Genomic DNA, 23,271 nt, shown 5'->3' on the forward strand with positions numbered 1-23,271 from the left:
GACACCATTCTGTATACTTCTGGCCCTTCTTTGGACACTGTGTTAACAACCCTTCAGGCAAGCGTCAATGCCATACAACTCTCCTTCCGTGGCCTCCAATTGCTCTTAACTACAAGTAAAACTAAATGCATGCTCTTCAACCGATCGCTACCTGCACCTACCCGCCTGTCCAACATCACTACTCTGGACGGCTCTGACTTAGAATACGTGGACAACTACAAATACTTCGGTGTTTGGTTAGACTGTAAACTCTCCTTCCAGACTCACATTAAGCATCTCCAATCCAAAATTAAATCTAGAATCGGCTTCCTATATCGCAACAAAGAATCCTTCACTCATGCTGCCAAACATACCCTCGTAAAACTGACCATCCTACCGATGCTCGACTTCAGTGATGACATCTATAAAATAGCCTCCAACACTCTACTCAACCAACTGGATGCAGTCTATCACAGTGCCATCCGTTTTGTCACCAAAGCCCCATACACTACCCGCCATTGCGACCTGTACGCTCTTGTTGGTTGGCCCTCGCTTCATACTCGTCGCCAAACCCACTGGCTACAGGTTATCTACAAGTCTCTGCTAGGTAAAGCCCCGCCTTACCTCAGCTCATTGGTCACCATAGCAGCACGCGCTCCAGCAGGTATATCTCACTGGTTACCCCCAAAGCCAATTCCTCCTTTGGTAGTCTTTCCTTCCAGTTCTCTGCTGCCAATGACTGGAACAAACTGCAAAATTCTCTGGAGCTGGAAACACTTATCTCCCTCACTAGCTTTAAGCACCAGATGTCAGAGCAGCTCACTGATTACTGCACCTGTACATAGCCCATCTATAATTTATCCCAAACAACTACCTCTTGCCCTACTGTATTTATTTATTTAGCTCCTTTGCACCCCATTATTTATATTTCTACTTTGCACATTCTTCCACAGCAAATCTACAGTTCCAGTGTTTTACTTGCTATATTGTATCTACCTCGCCACCATGGCCTTTTTTTGCCTTCACCTCCCTTCTCACCTCATTTGCTCACGTTGTATATATACTTATTTCTCTACTGATTTATTGACTATGTTTTGTTTATTCCATGTGTAACTCTGTTGTTGTAGGTGTCAAATTGCTATGCTTTATCTTGGCCAGGTCGCAGTGGCAAATGAGAACTTGTTCTCAACTAGCCTACCTGGTTAAATAAAGGTTAAATAAAAAATAAACATTGTTGTATCGCCAATTTCTTTTGCCAAAACATCTTGATGGCCTTGTGTTTTTGCAGAGCTTCCAACTATGCCGACAACCATCTGTGGAGATCAGTGAACAAAGGGCTGGACAACGGGATCACCGAAAACGCATGGTTGCCAGCACGTGTGCGTTGGAGTCACTTTTAATTCTTAATTGATCTACCGTTTCAATCATTGGCCACTCTGGGGGCTCAGGGCTGTACCATTCTGCTTATCTGATGAAGGTGCTCATGGATGTGATTCAAACTATGAAGACCGAGATCGAGTCATTGAAGGCAGACCATACGGGTGACAGCTGATGCATTGGTCCAGAGCCAGGCGGTATTGGCGGAGAGTCACTCCTCATTAGTGAAGAGTCAGGTGGCATTGGTGGAGAGGCACAGCAAGGGCCGCCCGGACCGTTATGCTGTTCTGCTATTCCAAGGATGTGTAAACCAAAGAGAGATACCACGAGTGGGCACAGAATACAAACTGAGATGGATCCCGAGGCAAATGTGGCTTACCAGTGAATTTCCGGGTGTTCATCATTAATACTGTGTCTCAGAAGTTTCTGTCCATGACTGATGCAACCCGAAAAATAATTAAAAACATAGGAGGACTTGAGGTCACCGAGAAAGTCTGGACATGACCTGCTCTCCCTTATATAAGGAATTATTCACTTTCCCATGTTTACTACAGTATGTACTGGAGGTGATGTTTACTTGTCAGACTGCACAGTAGCCTAATGAACAAATGCAGACGGCTTATATCTTCAAAATGCTTTAAATGCTTTATCCAAATGTAAAAGGATATACTCTATGCATTTCTTTATGCTTTCGTTAATAAAATAATTGTAAAAAAGAATCTGTAAAAATGCTTATGTTTATTTAGTTATGGATCCATAATACTTTACTATGGGAATAAATATCACTGATTTACAGAAATATTGGAACAAAGTTGTCTAATGAAGGCAAACCATTTAGAATCCTCCAATCCTCTTATGCTGTAGCCTACTACCGACCGCCACGTTGTACAGCGGGATATTTTCCATTCCATCCTAACAGAACCATAATATTAATCAAATTAATTAAGCCACATTTCTTGAAATCAATCCCGTATACTATGTTATTACAAAAAGGTTTTAAATGATCTGGTAACGCCAATATGGAAGACGATCAAATGCTTCTCAAAGATGCCCCCTGGTGGTCAAACTAGCACTAACTTACTATAACAGAAAAAATGGCTGACAATTAAATAACGTGCCACAGAATGGTGCAGCAGCCCACAATGTGTGCTGCAATACGACGCAAATATGAAAGGAAGAACCACTTTAAATCAAAACACATGTCACACATACAGTGCCTTCGGAAAGTATTCAGGCCCATTGACTTTTTCCACATTTTGTTACAGCCTTATTCTAAAATCTATTACATGGATTTTCCCTCCTAAATCTACACACAATACCCTATAATGACAAAGCAAAAACAGGTATAGAAATGTTTACAAATGTATTAAATAAAAAACATCACATTTAAGTAAGTACTCAGACTCTTTACTCTGTATTTTGTTGAAACACCTTTGTCAACAATTACAGTTATCAATTCTTCTTGGGTATGACGCTACAAGCTTGGCACCCCTGAGTTTCTCCCATTCTTCTCTGCAGATCAGGTTCAAGTTCAAGCTCTGGACATTCAGTGACTTGTCCTGTAGCCACTCCTGGGTTGTATTGGCTGTGTGCTTAGGGTCATTGTCCTGTTGGAAAGTGAACCTTGAGTGAGGTCCTGAGTGCTCTCAAGAGCAGGTTTTCAAAAATGATCTCTGTACTGTCTCCCAGTCCCTGCCTCTGAAAAACATCCCCACAGCATGATGCTGCCACCACGGTTGACCGAATGGGAGGGTGCCGGGTGTCCTCCAGACGTGATGCTTGGCATTCAGGTTAAAACGTTCAATCTTCATTTCATCAGACCAGAGAATCTGGTTTATCATGGTCTGAGAGTCTTTAGCTGCATTTTGGCAAACTCCAAGTGGGCCGTCATGTGCCTTTTACTAAGTAGTAGCTTCTGTCTGGCCACTCTACCATAAAGGCTTGATTGGTGGAGTGCTGCAGAGATGGCTTTCCTTCTGGAAGGTTCTCCCATCTCCACAGAGGAACTCTGGAGCTCTGTCAGTGACCATCGGTTTCTCGATCACCACCCTGACCAATGTCCTTCTCCCCCGTTTGCTCAGTTTGGTCGGGCGGCCAGCTCTAGGAAGAGTCTTGGTGGTTTCAAACGTCTTCCATTTAAGAATAATGGAGGCCACTGTGTTCTTGGGGACCTTCAATGCTGAAGACATTTTTTTGTACCCTTCCCCGGCTTTGTGCGTCAATACACTCCTGTCTCGGAGCTCTACGGACAATTCCTTCGACCTCACTGACATGCACTGTCAATTGTGGAAACTTATATAGACAGGTGTGTGCCATTCTGAATCATGTCCAATCAATTGAGTTTCCAACAGGTGGACTCCAATCAAGTTGGAGAAATATCTCAAGGAAGATCAATGGAAACAGGATGCACCCGAGCTCAATTTGGAGTCTCATAGCAAAGGGGCTGAATACTTATGTAAATAAGGTATTATTTATTTATTTTTTAGAAATGTGCAAAAATGTCTAAAAACCCGTTTTTGCTTTGTCATTATTGGGCATTGTGTGTAGACTGCTGAGGATTTTGACTTATTTAATCCATTTTAGAATAAGGCTGCAACGTAACAAAACGTGGAAAAAGGGGTCTGAATACTTTCCGAAGACACTGTATATTGTTTAGTACAAGACAATATTAAGTCAAGAAGTCTGATGAGTGACAATATCAGCCTTGAAAATTATATATTATCACTTGTGAAGGATGCACAGGGTAAGAATCATAGTCGCACACATCATGTAGCCAAGCCCATAGGCCTATATGTTATGATAAGGTTTGTATCAAAACTAAAGTGGCCAAATAACTTCATAAAATTAAGCACTTTAATCCACTTTACAAGGGGTGTAGAGCCAAACTGGCATACAAAAGCAGCTCCTAAGTTAATTTTATCTTCCCCAATTTTGACCATAAAAATGCACCTTTGATTACATGGATAATCACATTTGCGGTCACTTTTGATAATGATGCTTTCCCGTTAAAGGGGCGGCAGGTAGCCTAGTGGTTAGAGAGGTGGTCCAGTAACCGAAAGGTTGCTGAATCGAATCCCCGACCTGACAAGGTAAAAATTTCCTTCTGCCCCTGAACAAGGCAGTTAACCCACTGTTCTTTGGCCATCATTGTAAATCAGAATTTGTTCTTAGAACTGATTTGCCTAGTTAAATAAAGGTGAAATAAAATAAATAAAGGATCATTCGCGCTTATATCCTACTAGCGTGTGCACATTGCAGCACTTACACTAGGCTTTTGCTCTTTGTTAGGCCTACTCGTCTAGTTGGCTGACAAAAACTAAATGTGGACAGTTCTTCCAATATCTTCAATATGCACCTTGGAATTGGATAAGAACGCGCACAGTTGCATCCCTGATGTGTCCGTCTTCTCTTGTAGCCTGTGAGAAAGATCCAATCAAGTGATGGAGAGCCACGTGAGTGAGAGGTGCTTTGGAGCAAGCAGCACTCAGGGAGAAGGGCACAACGCAGCACTCCGGCAACAAAAGGCATGGATTTATTTTAGGGGGCATTACTGCCACACACAGGGGATGTCACCGTGAAATTCTAGGCATTATCAAGTGCTTGTCAAATTGTGAATGAGATACTGATGAAGTGTACAAGCTGAGCAAAAAACAAAGCAGAGTTCAGGCCTTTCAAGCTACTTTTTTCAAATCATCATTGGATTCGCATCACAATGTATTAAAAATCTAAACATATAGCCCAACGTTTGTAGAATAACTAAAGTTACAGTAATAACTCTAGATGAAGAATTTCTTTGTTTAACTGCTCAACACAGAATAGCAGCATGTGCGTACTCAAATCGTTTGGACAAAATATCCCTATCCCTTGTATTTTTCATACTGTAAAATAATAGAAAATAATGCCACAATAATGCAATCTTGCCTGCTAAATTAACTTGTGTAGCCCACAGTCATTTGGCATAGCCAGATCAGGACCTAACATAAGGACAACTCAAGAGTATGCTATTCTGTTCTTCTGAAATAGAGTACATTTTCTTCAAATCATGCTTCTTTAGATCCGTCTAAAATATTATATAGATTTATTAAACTTTTTAAATACGAAGATGTTCCAAAGGTCTGCATCAAAGTGGAAGCCAGGAGATGCTAAATGTGTTTGTTAATTAATGGTCAATTACTGTGAGACCGACAGTTATTTGCTTCACAATCACCCGCTGTGGAAATTTCATGACCGCCACAGCCCTAACAGGGCCTAGCTAGTAGTTGTTCCTGGACAAGACCTGTCGCAGTGTCCTCCCTCACCTCAGTTTTGCTGGACAGGACCTGTCCCAGTGTCTCTCACCTCAGTTTTGCTGGACAGGACCTGTCCCAGTGTCTCCCCCTCACCTCAGTTTTGCTGGTGGATGGTGTCTTCTTCTTCTTGGGCTTCTTCTTGGTCACGTCGGACGACACCACAGGGACGCTCTTCTCCGGCTTCAATGCCTCCACCATCTTCTTCTCGAGCTCCTGGGGCACGGGTGTGGGCGGCTCCTCCTCCTCAGGTGGCAGGGGGAGGGGTTCCAGGTAGTAGCTGCGCGGCTTGGGCTTCAGGTGGGTGTGGTAGAGGAGGAAGCGCTGCTGCTCCTCGAACTTGGTCACCTTACGGTCCACGCGCACCGTCCCGAACCAGCCCCAAGAGAGAGGGGCAGAGTGCTTGAGGCCCTCGAACACGTCCCACGGCGAGATCTTCTGCTTGTTGGACACTTGGAGGCCCTGATGGAAAAGGAGAGGTGATTTTTAAATTGACATAGATCAATTATTGGAGACTGGTGTTGCCCCAAATTCATCCTGAAAATTAAGATGTCTGAATGCATACGTATTTTGTAGAGCTGAGTTCAAATACTATTTGTTTACTCTAATAAACGTTGAGCATTTGAAGGAGCCTGGGCGTGGTTTACAGATTTGGGACAATTCCATTGGTTCCATTTCGCCAGGCAAGCTCAATCAAGTATTTGAAATAAAACACAGTATTTGAACACAGGTCTGCTATTTAGGGAAGACATTCCTAGTGAACAGCTGAAAGACACGTTTATGAAGAACCATGTGGGCTAAAAATATTAAATATCTTAGTGACAGAGAAACAGTAATACCTTCAACAACTGAGTTGGCAATGTTTTCCAAGGGTAAAAGTTCATAGTACTCACCTCCTTCTCAAAGCCGGCAATCTTGTTGCCCTTGGTGTCGATGAGCGAGCCCTGAGGTTCACACGTGATGACATCACGAGTCTGCTTGGGCAGAGGGAGCAGCTGCCGCACCTTCTCCAGACTCTCTGACTGCCGGTCACCCAGCTCTTTCTGCAAATACACACAACAACAGTAGAGTTACGAGCCAAACACCTTGAAATAAAGATACAAATAGTATTGAATTGAGAAGCTTCCTTGTGTCTGTTTGACAGTTGCTCGACTGAATTCTAGGCGAGTGGGGACCTCTTGTGGTGAACACCGAGCATAACACCTTTCCGGACATAAATTGTTATATATTCCACATATAAACAGAGAGTACAAAACATTAAGAGCACCTTCCTAATATTGAGTTGAACCCCCTTTTGCCCTCAGAACAGCCTCAATTCTTTGGGGCTTGGACTCCACAAGGCGTCGAAAACCCATGTTGACTCAAAAGCTTTCCACAGTTGTGTCAAGTTGGCTGGTGGACCATTCTGATACAGACTGTTGAGCGTGAAAAACCCAGCAACTCTGCAGTTTTTGACACACAGTGCACCTGGCACCTATCACCATACCCTGTTCAAAGGCACTTCAATATTTTGTCCTGTCCATTCTAGAGGTCGACTGATTAATCTGAATGGCCGATTAATTAGGGCCGATTTCAAGTTTTCATAACAATCGGAAATCGGTATTTTTGGATGCTGATTTGGCCCATTTTTTTTTTTTTTTAAACACCTTTACTTCACTAGACATTCAGTTAAGAACACATTCCTATTTTCAATGACAGCCTAAGTGGGTTAACTGCCTTGTTCAGGGGCAGAACGACAGATCTTTACCTTATCAGCTCGGGGGATACAAATCTTGCAACCTTATAGTTAACTAGTCCAACGCTCTAACCACCTGCCTCACGAGGAGCCTGCCTGTTACGTGAATGCAGTAAGAAGCCAAGGTAAGTTGCTAGCTAGCATTAAACTTATCTTGTAAAAAACAATCAATCAATCATAAATCACTAGTTAACTACACATGGTTGATGATATTACTAGTCTATCTAGCATGTCCTACGTTGCATATAATCGATGCGGAGCACATTCGCGAAAAAGGACTGTCGTTGCTCCAATGTGTACCTAACCATAAACATCAATGCCTTTCTTAAAATCAATACACAGAAGTATATATTTTTTAAACCTGCATATTTAGCTAAAAGAAATCCAGGTTAGCAGGCAATATTAACCAGGTGAAATTGTGTCACTTCTCTTGCATTCATTGCACGCAGAGTCAGGTTATATGCCTGGCCTCGTTGAGAACTAATTTGCCAGAATTTTACGTAATTATGACACAACATTGAAGGTTGTGCAATGTAACAGGAATATTTTGACTTAGGGATGCCAACCGTTAGATAAAATACAGAACGGTTCCGTATTTCACTGAAAGAAAAAAAGTTTTGTTTTCGAGATGATAGTTGCCGGATTCGACCATATTAATGACCTAAGGCTCGTATTTATGTGTGTTATTATGTTATAATTAAGTTAAGGCACCAGCAGGCTCATAAGCATTCATTCAAACAGCACTTGCGTTTTGCCAGCAGCTCTTCTCTGTGCTTCAAGCATTAGGCTTGAAGTCATAAACAGCACATCAACTCCCGAGATTAGGCTGATGTAACCGATGTGAAATGGCTAGCTAGTTAGCGGGATGCGCCCTAATAGCGTTTCAAACGTCACTCGCACTGAGACTTGGAGTAGTTGTTCCACTTGCTCTGCATGGGTAACGCTGCTTCGAGGGTGGCTGTTGTCGATGTGTTCCTGGTTCGAGCCCAGTTAGGAGCAAGGAGTGGGACAGAAGCTATATTGTTACACTGGCAATACGAAAGTGCCTATAAGAACATCCAATAGGTAAAGGTATATGAAATACAAATGGTAAATAGAGAAATAGTCCTATAATTCCTATAATAACTACAACCTAAAACTTCTTACCTGGGAATATTGAAGACTCATGTTAAAAAGAACCACCAGCTTTCATATGTTCTCATGTTCTGAGCAAGGAACTTAAACGTTAGCTTTCTTACATGGCACATATTGCACTTTTACTTTCTTCTCCAACACTGTTTTTGTATTATTTAAACCAAATTGAACATGTTTCATTATTTATTTGAGACTAAATTGATTTTATTGATGTATTATATTAAAATAAGTGTTCATTCGGTATTGTTGTAATTGTCATCATTACAAATGTATTTTTTATTATCAGCCGATTAATAGGTGTCGGCTTTTTTTGGTCCTCCAATAATCGGTATCGGCGTTGAAAAATCATAGTCGGTCGACCTCTAGTCCATTCACCCTCAATGGCGCAGATACACAATCCAATGCCTCAACTGTTGTCTCAAGGCTTAAAAATCATTCTCTAACCTGTCTCCTCCCCTTAATTTACACTGATTAAAGTGGATTTAACAAGTGACATCAATAAGGGATCATAGCTTTCATATGGATTCACCAGGTCAGCCTGTCATGGAAAGATCAGGTGTTCCTAATGTTTTCTACACCAGTGTAAATCCAGTGTGATCTTACCCGAAGCTTCTTTACCAGGTTCATGTAAGCCCTCTTGTTCTCTTCCATGCTGCCCTGAGAGATGCTTGACATGTCAGCAGCCAGTGTGCCATTAATCAGCACACTCAGCATGTCCAGTACCGTAGTGAAGAGCTCACTGAGAGAGAAAAAGGAAGAGAGCGAGAGAGACGGACAGGCAGAGTGAGGGAGAAGAGAAATCACACACGTCAGTCAGGTACTTTACATGTTGACATTACAATCTTAACAAATGAACCCAAGTAAAGTGATGAAGTTAAAAATGTGTGAGCAGGTGTGTTGAGACTTACTTGTTGGACTTCATGTCCACTGTACCGCTGCTGATGATGTCGAGGAGTAGCACGGCCCACTCCGTGGTCTGCTGTGTGCTGCGTTGTACCGTGTCAAACATCCCACCTACCTGGAGAGCAAAGACAAGACATCCAATTTCATTTTAAGCCTCGTTCACATTACCCATAAGCACTCCGTTACATTGCGCCGGATGTCATGCATTTCAATGGGGACATCCACAACGGAGTGGAATCGTAATGCCCTCTTGCGGTTGAAGGCTTGCTCGAAGGACGCTGCATTCTTTTACATTTTCCAAACTTTGCACCGTCTTCAGTCCAGCCAGAGCCCATTGAAGGACAAGAAGTTACCAAACCGTGGAAGATGAAAATGTGGTTTTCTGTAATAGCTTCGTGGGATAGCTAGCAGTTTATAAACAATTACCCATTCCTATAAGCTTTTAAGCCAATTATATGACTTGTCTCCCATGTAAGTTTATTGTGATGGTAATTGGGTGTGTTTTTGATGATAATTATTAGGTGGAGGTCGCTAGCTACAGTGGTATCTTCCACCTAGCCTCGCTTTTAGCTATCTAGCTGCTTTACAGTGCAAGCTAGCTTAACTTGCTAGAACGTTATAGAAACAAGTTGAGGAAAAAGTAACTAAACAAAACATGTTTTATTATCACCTGAAACATTATATTTATCCTGTCTTGAATGAAAAGGTCAAATTTTGCAATCTCTCAAAATAAATGCCACCTCTGATGAGAGACTCTCCTCCATCTTGTTTTGCATTGTGAAATCCTATCCTATGCTCTCCTTCCAGTAGAGGAACGAGATTGCATAAAGTTGACGTACGGCGTAATGAAATACAAATACAAATAGGAGCGGCAGGTAGCCTAGAGGTTAGAGTGTTGGGCCAGTAACCGAAAGGTTACTGGATCAAATCCCAGAGCTGACCAGGTAAAAATCTGTCATTCTGCCCCTGAACAAGGCAGTTAACCCACTGTTCCTAGGCCGTCATTGTAAATAAGAATATGTTCTCAACTGACTTGCGTGAAATAAAAAAAATGTTAAAACAACATTTAAATACGTCACGATGTAAACGGGGCATTAGCATGCAATTCAGAAACGTCCATGAAACTTATGTCAAGGTGCCAGAGAATTTGCATGGATTTTTCTTAATACATTTTCAACCTCTACATCTCTTTGTACTTTTAATGGACAAAAACATAAGCAGTAACTAACTGGGTTTGATTTGTTTTCAGAGGTACTTTCTGTCCGTCTGGCCTTATCTGATATTGGACAATTTAGCACATTCAGGCATAACAGCGAAATCACATGACTATGATGGTAGTGGTGACTAAGAAACCTCACCAGATTGAGCCGCAGCTTCAGTGCCTCGTGCATCATCTGCTTGGCCTTGCAGTCATCCTGGTACTGGTCCTCCCGCCAGTTCGTTACAATCTGGAAGATGGAAATGCAGCCATAGCATCAGTCAGCATGAGATGGCAGATATGGCCAACAGTGAGCACAAGGGCAGAATCCTCACTTGCGATGCACACACTGACTTTTGTGTAAAACGTGCAATGATGTCAATGAAACCATACAATCTCAAATTGGGATTTTGGCCGAATAGAGGGGGTGTGGTGGGATAAGAAGATGGGGGAGAGGCTGTGTTGGGTCTTACCTGCTGCACCTGGCTGTAGAGGGAGGTGAGGAGGCCCTCTCGCTGTTCGTCCTGGCCTTTTAGACAGGTTAGCACCAGAGATAGGAAAGGCTGCTGGCTCAGCAGAGACATGCTGGAGACAGACAAATGTGAAAGCTGGGGCAAAATATTATCATAATAGAGCGGAGTACTATGCTTTCTGGATGAGAGTACAACCGTGTTGATAAAATAAGCATTATTTACATAACCCAAAACAGCACCTCATAAAGCCCCTGTTTTTGACACCCACTAAAACAAACTGTTCTGAAAGAAGGGGTCTGTCCTGTGCTGTGTATTTATTGATCTATACTGTATATCTGTCGGGACCAGGACAAAAAAAGGGATTCCTCGGGTGTGAGTTGTCTGACCTTTTCTGTTTCTGCCGGTCCCTCTCCTTGCGTGAGGAGGATCCCAGATGCTGGCCCTTTTCCAGCTCCTCCCCTGCCGCCTTCAGGACGTGGCCCTGGACTGAGGTGGGCAGCTTGGCAATCAGTGGTGCCACCAGCCACACACCTGTCCGCTCTGACGAACTGGGGGGTACACAAACGAATATAAAAGAGATTTTACACTGAGGTTAGATTTCACCAACAATGAGAAAGCATGATTGGGATACTCGGGGACTGGAGTTTGGAAACACTGCTTTTGCCATTTCAAATGGTTTTACCAAAAGAGATTGTGAAAACAATGGATATTATCTGGTTGAAATTTGACAATTGGTAGTACCTACGATATATTCTAGTTTTCATTTATCTCACAGAAAAACTATTATCAAATAATTATATAGCAAATAACCATTTTACCATGTGATTTATCAGTGAACTCCGTATTCCTACATACAGTTGAAGTCGGAAGTTTACATACACCTTAGCCACATACATTTTAACTCAGTTTGTCACAAATATTCACATTTAATCCGAGTAAAAAAATCCCTGTTTTAGGTCAATTAGGATCACCACTTTTTTTTAAGAATGTGAAATGTCAGAATAATAGTAGAAATAATGATTTATTTCAGCTTTTATTTCTTTTATCACATTCCCAGTGGGTCAGAAGTTTACATACACTCAATTAGTATTTGGTAGCATTGACTTTAAATTGTTTAACTTCGGTGAAACGTTTCGGGTAGCCTTCCACAAGCGTGCCACAAAAAGTTGGGTGAATTTTGTCCCATTCCTCCTGACAGAGCTGCTGTAACTGAGTCAGGTTTGCAGGCCTCCTTGCTCGCACACACCTTTTCAGTTCTGCCCACACATTTTCTATAAGTTTGAGGTCAGGGCTTTCTGATGGCCACTCCAATACCTAGACATTGTTGTCCATTTTGCCACAACTTTGGAGGTATGCTTGGAAGATCCATTTGCGACCAAGCTTTAACTTTCTGACTGATGTCTTGAAATGTTGCTTCAGTATATCCAGATAATTGTCCTCCCTCATGATGCCATCTATTTTGTGAAGTGGACCAGTCCCTCCTGCAGCAAAGCACCCCCACAACATGATGCAGCCACCCCCGTGCTTCATGGTTGGGATGGTGTTCTTCGGCTTGCAGGCCTCCCTCTTTTTCCTCCAAACATAATGATGGTCATAATGGCCAAACAGTTCTATTTTTGTTTCATCAGACCAGAGGACATTTCTCCAAAAAGTACGATCTTTGTTATATGTGCAGTTGCAAACCGTAGTCTGGCTTTTTTTACGGCAGTTTTGGAGCAGTGGCTTCTTTCTTGCTGAGCGGCCTTTCAGGTTATGTCGATATAGGACTCATTTTACTGTGGATATAGATACTTTTGTACCTGTTTCCTCCAGCATCTGCTGTTCTGGGATTGATTTGCACTTTTCGCACCAAAGTATGTTCATCTCTAGGAGACAGAACACGTCTCCTTCCTGAGCGGTACGACGGGTGCGTGGGTCCCACGGTGTTTATACTTGCGTACTATTGTTTGTACAGATGAATGTGGTAGCTTCAGGCATTTGGAAATTGCTCCCAAGGATGAACCAGACTTGTCTGCAATTTCTTTGAGGTCTTGGCTGATTTCTTTTGATTTTCCCATGATGTCAAGCAAAGAGGCACTGAGTTTGAAGGTCGGCCTTGAAATACATCCACAGGTACACCTCCAATTGACTCAAATTATGTCAATTAGCCTATCAGAAGCTTCTAAAGCCATGATATAATTTTCTGGAATTTTACAGGCTGTTTAAAGTCACAATCAAGTGTATGTAAACTTCTGACCCACTGGAATTGTGATACAGGTATTTATAAGTGAAATAATCTTGTCTGTAAACAATTGTTGGAAAAATTACTTGTGTCATGCACAAAGTAGATGTCCTAACCGACCTGGAAAAACTAATTTGTTAACAAGAAATTTGTGGAGTGGTTGATAAATGAGTTTTAATGACTCCAGCCTAAGTGTATGTAAACTTCCGACTTCAACTGTATTTGTAAATGGGAGGGAGAATTTAGAAACATCACACACACCTCAACACTGGTTTCATCTTGCTAGTGCTGTTGCTGTTGGAGGTAGAGCTTCCGGCGCCGGCCGAGCTGTTTCCTGAGGGGTTGTTGGAGTTCATCTCCGCTGACTTCTGGAACACCTCTATGGTGACCTTGGCGATGCTCTCCAATAGGGAGTACAGCTCCTGCAGGGAGACAATAAAGACGAGTTCATCCACTTGCACTCAATGTCTATCCTTGACAAAGACGGCTGCCATTACTAGCACATTCTACAGTTACGAAGGGTTTTGACATAAGCCACTTTAATTCTATATCTCTATGGATTCAATTGAACCAGAGGCACACTTGTGAACTTTACAGACGGATTGTATTCAAAATCTATATTTTGAGCAATATCCTTGCAATATCATTGGGTGGCAGACAGTCTAGCGGTTATGAGGTTTGGGCCAGTAACCGAAAGGTCGCTGGTTCAAATCCCCAAGCCGACTAGGTGAAAAATATGTTGATGTGCACTTGAGCGAGGCACTTAACACTAATTGATCTTTTAAGTTGCTCTGGTTAAGAGCATCTGCTAAATGACTAAAATGTAAATGGAATATCATGCTTAATTTTGATTAAATGGCAGTGTTAGTGTCTTGAGGACCTTACAGGACACTGGAGTCTGGTTACGTACGTTGTTAGTACTCTGCTTGATCATGAGCTGCAGTTCCAGGGACGACTGTCTCATCGTCCACTGGTCCATGTTCTACAGCCGGGAGGATGGGACACAACTTTTAGATGTACACATCACAACAATCCCCAAACAGTTAAGTTGTCACACAGAGCATCAAAGTTCACCACTTTCCCTGGAGCACTGCTTTAGTCAGCAGATGGCAGTAATGACATTCAGAAAACTCATGCTTCCTAATGTGGTCTGCTGAGCTACAGCCAGGGTTCAGAGAAAGTTCACCCACTGATTAATTCTAGCACCCACAACCCCCCCATTTGTAATGGATGTACCGTCTGCTGTGCTCTCTCCGCCATCCCCAACGATCTTCTAGGGCTGACACTGATTCACTTACAACTGGCCTCGATGGCTTCAAAGAAACCATTTCAAAGTAATTTCCAGAAAAAGGTTTTAGGTCTTGTGTGGGCTGACCTGGAGGATGCGTTTGATGCGTTGCCTCTGGGGATTGTCCCCCTCCTCACTGTCCAGCTGGCGGTGAGGGTAGCAGATGAGCTGCAGCAGCCGCTGGGCCTGGATGTTGACCAGCACCGGGTCCTGCAGGGCACTGCTGTCCTCCGACAGGGACTTGAGGCAGCGCTCGCCCACCCACTCCTGATGGAGGGAGAGATGTGTGATGATAGGTAGAGATCACCAAGGGGTATATACTGAACATTGTTTGGCCCCATTCAGTTTTTAATTCAGTCAATGCAGGAAGTGAAACCGAAATTAAACTCCTAATTAGTTCATTCCTGAATTTAAAAAATAAAACACAATCTACTTGCAGTGAAGCTGCTCAACATCCACATCACATTAGTCATCTAACAGACTCCCATCCAGAGCCACAGAAGCAACTAGGGTCAACGCCATGCTCAAGTGCACGTCAACAGATCTCCCACAAGGTCAAAAACAGGGACCCGAACCAGCAACCCATCAGCCACCACCACCAAAACAAACAAGAGAAAAAAAGATCAAGGAAAACAGGGAAAGAAATATGCAAAAATCATAACAGCAAGGCCAACTGAATATGTGTGAGTACATGTATGGCACTATTTACGTGTGTGTATGTGTGTTTCCATGTATGTGCATGTGTGTGCATTTAAATGAGCATGTGTCCAAACACCTGCACGGCATCAGCCTCAGGCAAACAGGCATTAGCAGTAACAATGCCCCTCAGTGTCATTCAAACATAGTTTTTGATACGTTTTATTGACTTAATTTTTTTACTTTTATCTTTGACTATCATTCTATCCCTCGCCCAGCAACTCCACTCCCACTTGTCTCCAATTCCCCACCCCAACCCTCAGCCCATCCCATCTAGCTCTACTGGCCATTTCTACACACAATACTGTACATCTTTCAACTATGCTGTGCTGTTTAACATACAGTGCCTTTGGAAACTATTCAGATCCCTTGATTTTTTCCACATTTTGTTACGTTACAGCCTTATTCTAAAATTGATTAAATCGTTTTTTTCTCTCATCAATCTACACACAATACTCCATAATGACAAAGCAAAAACATTTTTAGACATTTAGCGATTACAGCCTCGAGTCTTCTTGGGTATGACACTACAAGCTTGGTACACCTGTATTTGGGGAGTTTCTCCCATTCTCCTCTGCAGATGCTCTCAAACTCGGTCAGGTTGAATGGGGAGTGTCGCTGTACAGCTATTTTCAGGTCTCTCCAGAGATGTTCGATCAGGTTTAAGTCCGAGCTCTGGCTGGGCCACTCAAGGACATTCAGAGACTTGTCCCGAAGCCACTCCATGTGTTGTCTTGGCCGTGTGCTTAGGGTCATTGTCCTGTTGGAAGGTGAACCGTCGCCCCAGTCTGAGGTCCTGAGTGCTCTGGAGCAGGATCTCTGCACTTTTCTCCGTTCATCTTTACCTCGATCTTGACTAGTCTTCCCAGTCCCTGCCACTGAAAAACATCCCCACAGCATGATGCTTCACCGTAGGGATGGTGCCAGGTTTCCTACAGATGTGACGCTTGGCATTCAGGCCAATCTTAATCTTGCTTTCTTCAGATTAGAGAATCTTGTTTCTCATGGTCTGAGAGTATTTAGGTGCCTTTTGGCAAACTCCAAGAGGGTTGTCATGTGCATTTTATATAGACAGGTGTGTGCCTTTCCAAATCATGTCCAATCAAATTAATTTATCACAGGTGGACTGCAATCAAGGTGTAGAAACAGCTCAAGGATGATCAATGGAAACAGGATGCACCTGTTGACTGAAAACACATTCTCATTTACAGCAACAACCTGGGGAATAGTTACAGGGGAGAGGAAGGGGATGAATGAGCCAATTGTAAACTGGGGATTATTAGGTGACCATGATGATTTGAGAGCCAGATTGGGAATTTAGCCAGGACACCGGGGTTAACACCCCTACTCTTACGACAAGTGCCATGGGATCTTTAATGACCTCAGAGAGTCAGGACACCCGTTTAACATCCCATCCGAAAGATGGAACCCTACACAGGGCAGTGTCCCCAATCACTGCCCTGGGGTATTGGGATACATTTTAAACCAGAGCAAAGAGTGCCTCCTACTGGCCTTCCAACACCACTTCCAGCAGCATCTGGTCTCCCATCCAGGGACTGACCAGGACCAACCCTGCTTAGCTTCAGAAGCAAGCCAGCAGTGGTATGCAGGGTGGTATGCTGTTGGCATTCCTAAACCTGAGACCAGAAACATGCAACCTGAGGGCAATACCAAAACAAATGGTCTATTGATTCGGTCTCCTCACAACAAAATCTGCAGAGCTGCAATTATTCCAAATTTTGTAGGTGGCAAGAATTCTGTACAATAATTTTAGCTGAGAAGCACAAAGTCTTGAATCCTGCTCTGCTCTATATTAACTCAGACACCCTGTACCGTGGAATAAGTACATCAAAATTCACAACGGCACAGCTGTCAAGATTCTGGTCCTCAAATGAAAATGGTATACTTAGCTATTTTGCTATTTTTATTCCTCTGCCTGTTTTGCACCTTTATATTGGGCAGACAGACCAGTTCCCTACCTCCTTCCGCTGCCACCTGCCTCCTCCATTTTTGGGGTAATGATGTAATCAGTTGCTTGTAATCTTGGATTGAGCAGAACTTCCCATACAATTCTGATAACTCCATGAAAGACATAACTCCACAAGTCCAATATAATTTAAAAACAAAATACCCTCAAAACATATTTTCCATAAATACAGGCCCTTCATCAACCAGCAGATTTGAGTCGAGCCATAATATTGGTTGTAATATTTGTTCCATCTTTTCAGGGGGATGAAATTGAAATTGTAGCCAACTCTGCAATGCTTGTTTGAAAAAGAGAGATACCTTGAAAAAATAATCATTTTCAATTAATCGAAAATGAGACATGGCAATCTGCACAAAGGCAAAAAGGCAATTTTCTTAGTAATCTACTTGAGAACCATTTAGGGTTCAAATGAAACTTTTGCATAAGTGAAGCTTTTAGAGAGAGCTTTAGTGCTTTTATATTTAATAATCTTAACCAACCCAGTCCATATTCATTATATTGACAGGCACACTTTATCTTGTCTGGTTTAGCTTCCCAGAAAGCAAAATATTTTTCCCTCATAGGATTTGAAAAATGAAATCATCAGGAGTAGTAAATTAGTCCTATGGTTAAATCAGGGCAATTTTTCCATAAATAGACAGGTATTTGTCTATTTTTTACTAGTTTATTGAAATTCTTTGTGGAGAGCTAATTTATATATTTTGTGATATGAATACCAAATATGTCAAATATACCCTGTGCTCTGACCTCTTTCTCCCCTCTCTCTCCAGATGAAATCTCGCGTCTTGTGACGGCTGGCCGCCCAACAACCTGCCCGCTTGACCCTATCCCCTCCTCTCTTCTCCAGACCATTTCCGGAGACCTTCTCCCTTACCTCACCTCGCTCATCAACTCATCCCTGACCGCTGGCTACGTCCCTTCCGTCTTCAAGAGAGCGAGAGTTGCACCCCTTCTGAAAAAACCTACACTCGATCCCTCCGATGTCATCAATTACAGACCAGTATCCCTTCTTTCTTTTCTCTCCAAAACTCTTGAACGTGCCGTCCTTGGCCAGCTCTCCCGCTATCTCTCTCAGAATGACCTTCTTGATCCAAATCAGTCAGGTTTCAAGACTAGTCATTCAACTGAGACTGCTCTTCTCTGTATCATGGAGGCGCTCCGCACTGCTAAAGCTAACTCTCTCTCCTCTGCTCTCATCCTTCTAGACCTATCGGCTGCCTTCGATACTGTGAACCATCAGATCCTCCTCTCCACCCTCTCCGAGTTGGGCATCTCCGGCGCGGCCCACGCTTGGATTGCGTCCTACCTGACAGGTCGCTCCTACCAGGTGGCGTGGCGAGAATCTGTCTCCTCACCACGCGCTCTCACCACTGGTGTCCCCCAGGGCTCGGTTCTAGGCCCTCTCCTATTCTCGCTATACACCAAGTCACTTGGCTCTGTCATAACCTCACATGGTCTCTCCTATCATTGCTATGCAGATGACACACAATTAATCTTCTCCTTTCCCCCTTCTGATGACCAGGTGGCGAATCACATCTCTGCATGTCTGGCAGACATATCAGTGTGGATGACGGATCACCACCTCAAGCTGAACCTCGGCAAGACGGAGCTGCTCTTCCTCCCGGGGAAGGACTGCCCGTTCCATGATCTCGCCATTACGGTTGACAACTCCATTGTGTCCTCCTCCCAGAGCGCTAAGAACCTTGGCGTGATCCTGGACAACACCCTGTCGTTCTCAACTAACATCAAGGCGGTGGCCCGTTCCTGTAGGTTCATGCTCTACAACATCCGCAGAGTACGGCCCTGCCTCACACAGGAAGCGGCACAGGTCCTAATCCAGGCACTTGTCATCTCCCGTCTGGATTACTGCAACTCGCTGTTGGCTGGGCTCCCTGCCTGTGCCATTAAATCCCTACAACTCATCCAGAACGCTGCAGCCCGTCTGGTGTTCAACCTTCCCAAGTTCTCTCACGTCACCCTGCTCCTCCGCTCTCTCCACTGGCTTCCAGTTGAAGCTCGCATCCGCTACAAGACCATGGTGCTTGCCTACGGAGCTGTGAGGGGAACGGCACCTCAGTACCTCCAGGCTCTGATCAGGCCCTACACCCAAACAAGGGCACTGCGTTCATCCACCTCTGGCCTGCTCGCCTCCCTACCACTGAGGAAGTACAGTTCCCGCTCAGCCCAGTCAAAACTGTTCGCTGCTCTGGCCCCCAATGGTGGAACAAACTCCTCACGACGCCAGGACAGCGGAGTCAATCACCACCTTCCGGAGACACCTGAAACCCCACCTCTTTAAGGAATACCTAGGATAGGATAAAGTAATCCTTCTCACCCCCCTTAAAAGATGTAGATGCACTATTGTAAAGTGGCTGTTCCACTGGATGTCATAAGGTGAATGCACCAATTTGTAAGTCTTTTTCTGGATAAGAGCGTCTGCTAAATGACTTAAATGTAAATGTAATGTCTACTTCACCGTCAGCCCATGTTCTAGGTAAACTGTTGGGTAATGTAACAGTTGTATTTTTTAAAGATACAAAACGTAATACTGTACACTTATAAGGTTTTAGTCCAGAGAGTCTAGAAAAGTGATCTTCAATGATTACAGGGATCTAGCTTGAAGACTTAATATAAAACTTGAATCCAGTGTTGCCAGGAAGCTTTTTTTCAACCCAGCAACTAGCATGCCAGCAGAGAGAGCGTTCAGTGCCAGCGGGCACATTGTCTCCCGTCACAGATCACTACTTAAACCGGACAAAGTAATTATGAGGACATTTTTACTTTTCAATCTCAAGTGAACAAAGATGCATACATACAGGATGTTAGGCCAGCAGCACCTTATTTCTTTATGAAGGTGAGAACAGACTTACAATCAGTGCTGTTCATTTGATTTGTTTCCATTTTGTGTGTTGTTATTTTGATGTCAACACCTGCACATTAGATGTGTTTACATATAGTTGTATTGTTCTTACATGCACATTGCTTTACTTGTGTTGCTTTTATATGCACATTTGATTTGCTTAAGGTTGTGTTCATTAAAACCTGCACTAGGGAAGCTTCTCTCAAAGCCACATGGTGCCATCTTTAATGTTATTATTTTTATGTTTATGCACACAAAAAGTGCATAGTGCTGCTAACTTTATTTGTTGTTTGTTGGTTTTGTATATAAACCTTGGTGAAATGATTTCCGTTTGTGTATCAGTACATTTCCAGCACATTTTAACAATACCGTGATCATTTGTCACTATAATCAGGATATGACATTTTCATACCGTTTCATCTCTAATCCAAAACAAATTCAAGAAAGCATACAGTGCCATATAGAGGCATTATTGCACGGAACTCCGTTCCATCTCATATTGCTCAAATAAACAGCAAACCTGGTTTCAAAAAACAGATAAATCAACACCTCACGGCACAACACCTCTCCCATATTTGACCTGGTTTCTGTATGTATTGATGTGTAGGCTGCATGTGCCTTCTCTGTCCTTGGGCTGTTCTTGTCTAATAATGTTCTGTATTGTAATTGTTCATGTTTTGTTTGGACCCCAGGAAAAGTAGCTGTTGCTTTTGGAACAGCTAATGGGGATCCTTACAAAATACTAAATGTCAGGGGAATTTAGTGAAACAAGGTTGCTATTTTCACATCAGGGGAATTTAGCTTTAGCAGTAGCTAATGGGGTCCTAATAAAATACTAAGACTGATTCACTCCAAGTCCTAACTGAGCTGCAAGTGCATTGTCATTACCCGAAATGGAGTAATAAATTCAGTCAACTCAGGATTTGAACAGTTGGTTTTCAATTAGGAAATGTTTCACTTCAGTTTACTTTCTGGACTCCACACCTAGAAATGACTTGCATTAGGAAATATGCAGCTTCTGGTGTGTGAGGGAAACGGAAGAGAGAAAATATAGGAAGTCCCAAAAATTTGACCCTGGTGTGAAATGTCTCCTTTCACATGTTCTCACCTGTTGGCAGATGCTCTTCAGCACATACTTGGCGTACATGTCTAGGCTGGCCGTCTCTATAGAGGCTGTGTGGCCGCCCGACTTCTTGGAACCTATGTCGTCGTCGTCGAGGCCGGCGGGGTGAGAAAATCCCGAGCCCTTCAGTTCTGCATCGCCTGGAGCGCAATGGAGAGAAAATGTTACAAAAGGTAGAACTTCAAGGTTCTGTGGTCTTACTGGTGACCAGTTGTAAGAGATCGACATTTATAGTGAAACTGACAGTGTTTTAAATACTTTGCAGATATGAAACAGATCATAATATCAGTACAAAATATAAAATTCCCAGTTTATGCTTCAAAACCAACTTTATATGAGCTTTTTAAAAACATGCTCTATTTGACTCAAAATGCCATGACGTACAGAAAGGCATCGCTGGCAGAATAGATGGATGCAGTTCAACGCATGACTAACATGGTCACCAATACATTTCTTGTTAGTAAAAAAAAAAGATTGCTTTCAGGTTGTAAATTACAGCAGTCAGTCAATGTGGCTAATAGGCGAGCACATGTGTCAAACAAGGCCCACAAGCCAAATAGGACACAAAAGCAAGTATAAATGAGACTTTTGAGTCATCTACTTCATGGAATTACAGCCTGAAGTGATCGCGTCGGTAAATTCAACTTAAATTGCACCTCCGTGTCTCCCATTTACAGAGCACAGTGAAGGGAAAATACACAGACACATGCCACAGTCCTAGCTTGGCTACTAAAATGTTGCAGTCTGGGTTCAGGTTTTAAAGCTAGACAATGAATAACGCCAAAAATAAAACCTGCAACAAAACAACATGCAAAGGAGAATTACAGCAACATTTGAGAAGTAGCCTTGGCTGGCTACTCAACTACAATACATTTTGAGTGCACCATACAGCAATGCTGCATTCAACCTCACCGGTGACGCATGCAGTGCAAAAAAATGTAAATTCTACAGCGATATTTTTGTTATTTGTAGTTATTAAATACATTTTGATTTGGGTCGTGAAATGTCATGCACATCTGCAAGCATATAGCAGCAAAGGCTGGAAAAATATTTATGTCTTATTTCGTTGTAATATGTTAAAATGCTATATACAATGCATTTTTCCACATTTTTGTTACAGCCTTATTCTAAAATTGATTAAATTGTTTTGTCTCAATCTACACATAACCCATAATGAAAAAGCAAAAAGTTTGTGTGTGTGTGCGCAAATGTATAAAACACGCAAAACTGAAATATTTAATTTACATACAGTACCAGTCAAACGTTTGGACACACATACTCATTCAAGGCTTTTCTTTATTTAGTCTATTTTCTACATTGTAGAATGCCAAGAGTGTGCAAAGCTGTCATCAAGGTGGCTACTTTGAAGAATTTCAAATATATTTAGATTTGTTTAACATTTTCTTGGTTGCTACATCGTTCCATGTGTCATTTCATAGTTTTAATGTCTTCGCTATTATTCTACAATGTGGAAAATTGTAAAAATAAAGAAAAACCTTGGAATGAATAGGTGCCGAAACTGACTGGTACTTCTAAGTATTCAGAACCTTTACTCAGTACTTTGTGAAAGCGCCTTTGGCAGGGATTACAGCCTCGAGTCTTCTTGGGTATGACGATACAAGCTTGACACACCTGCATTCAGGGAGTTTCTCCCATTCTTCTCTGCAGATCCACTCAAGCTCTGTCAGGTTGGATGAGGAGCATCACTGCACAGCTATTTTCAGGTCTCTCCAGAGATGTTTGATCTGGTTCAAGTCTGGGCCACTCAAGCACATTCTGAAACTTGTCCTGAAGCCTCTCCTGCGTTGTCTTGGCTGAGTGCTTAGGGTCGTTGTCCTTTCTGAGGTCCTTAGCGCTCTGGAGAAGGTTTTCATCAAGGATCTCTCTGTACTTTGCTCTGTTCACCTTTCTCTCGATCCTGGCTAGTCTCCCAGTCCCTGCCGCTGGAAAAATCCCCCCCAGCATGATGCTGCCACCATCATGCTTCACCGTAGGGATGGTGCCATGTTTC

General features: G+C 42.8%; 1 protein-coding gene across 2 annotated transcripts in view; it reads right to left on the reverse strand.

Annotated features, from left to right (window-relative positions):
* LOC118363651 (mediator of RNA polymerase II transcription subunit 12-like) overlaps positions 1–23,271 on the reverse strand; it is a 78,522-nt gene that overhangs the window by 19,756 nt on the left and 35,495 nt on the right. For both annotated transcript variants that reach the window (XM_035744734.2, XM_035744733.2), the window contains exons 26-36: positions 21,246–21,400; positions 14,682–14,861; positions 14,217–14,288; positions 13,568–13,728; positions 11,472–11,633; positions 11,086–11,197; positions 10,773–10,862; positions 9,420–9,529; positions 9,115–9,250; positions 6,536–6,685; positions 5,739–6,104 (exon numbers count right to left, since the gene is read on the reverse strand). In XM_035744734.2, the coding sequence (XP_035600627.1) occupies positions 5,739–6,104; positions 6,536–6,685; positions 9,115–9,250; positions 9,420–9,529; positions 10,773–10,862; positions 11,086–11,197; positions 11,472–11,633; positions 13,568–13,728; positions 14,217–14,288; positions 14,682–14,861; positions 21,246–21,400 (1,694 nt within the window). The remainder of the gene's footprint in view (positions 1–5,738; positions 6,105–6,535; positions 6,686–9,114; positions 9,251–9,419; positions 9,530–10,772; positions 10,863–11,085; positions 11,198–11,471; positions 11,634–13,567; positions 13,729–14,216; positions 14,289–14,681; positions 14,862–21,245; positions 21,401–23,271) is intronic.

The sequence above is a fragment of the Oncorhynchus keta genome, chromosome 30, assembly GCF_023373465.1.
Source record: "Oncorhynchus keta strain PuntledgeMale-10-30-2019 chromosome 30, Oket_V2, whole genome shotgun sequence".
In the NCBI taxonomy this organism is placed as follows: domain Eukaryota; kingdom Metazoa; phylum Chordata; class Actinopteri; order Salmoniformes; family Salmonidae; genus Oncorhynchus; species Oncorhynchus keta.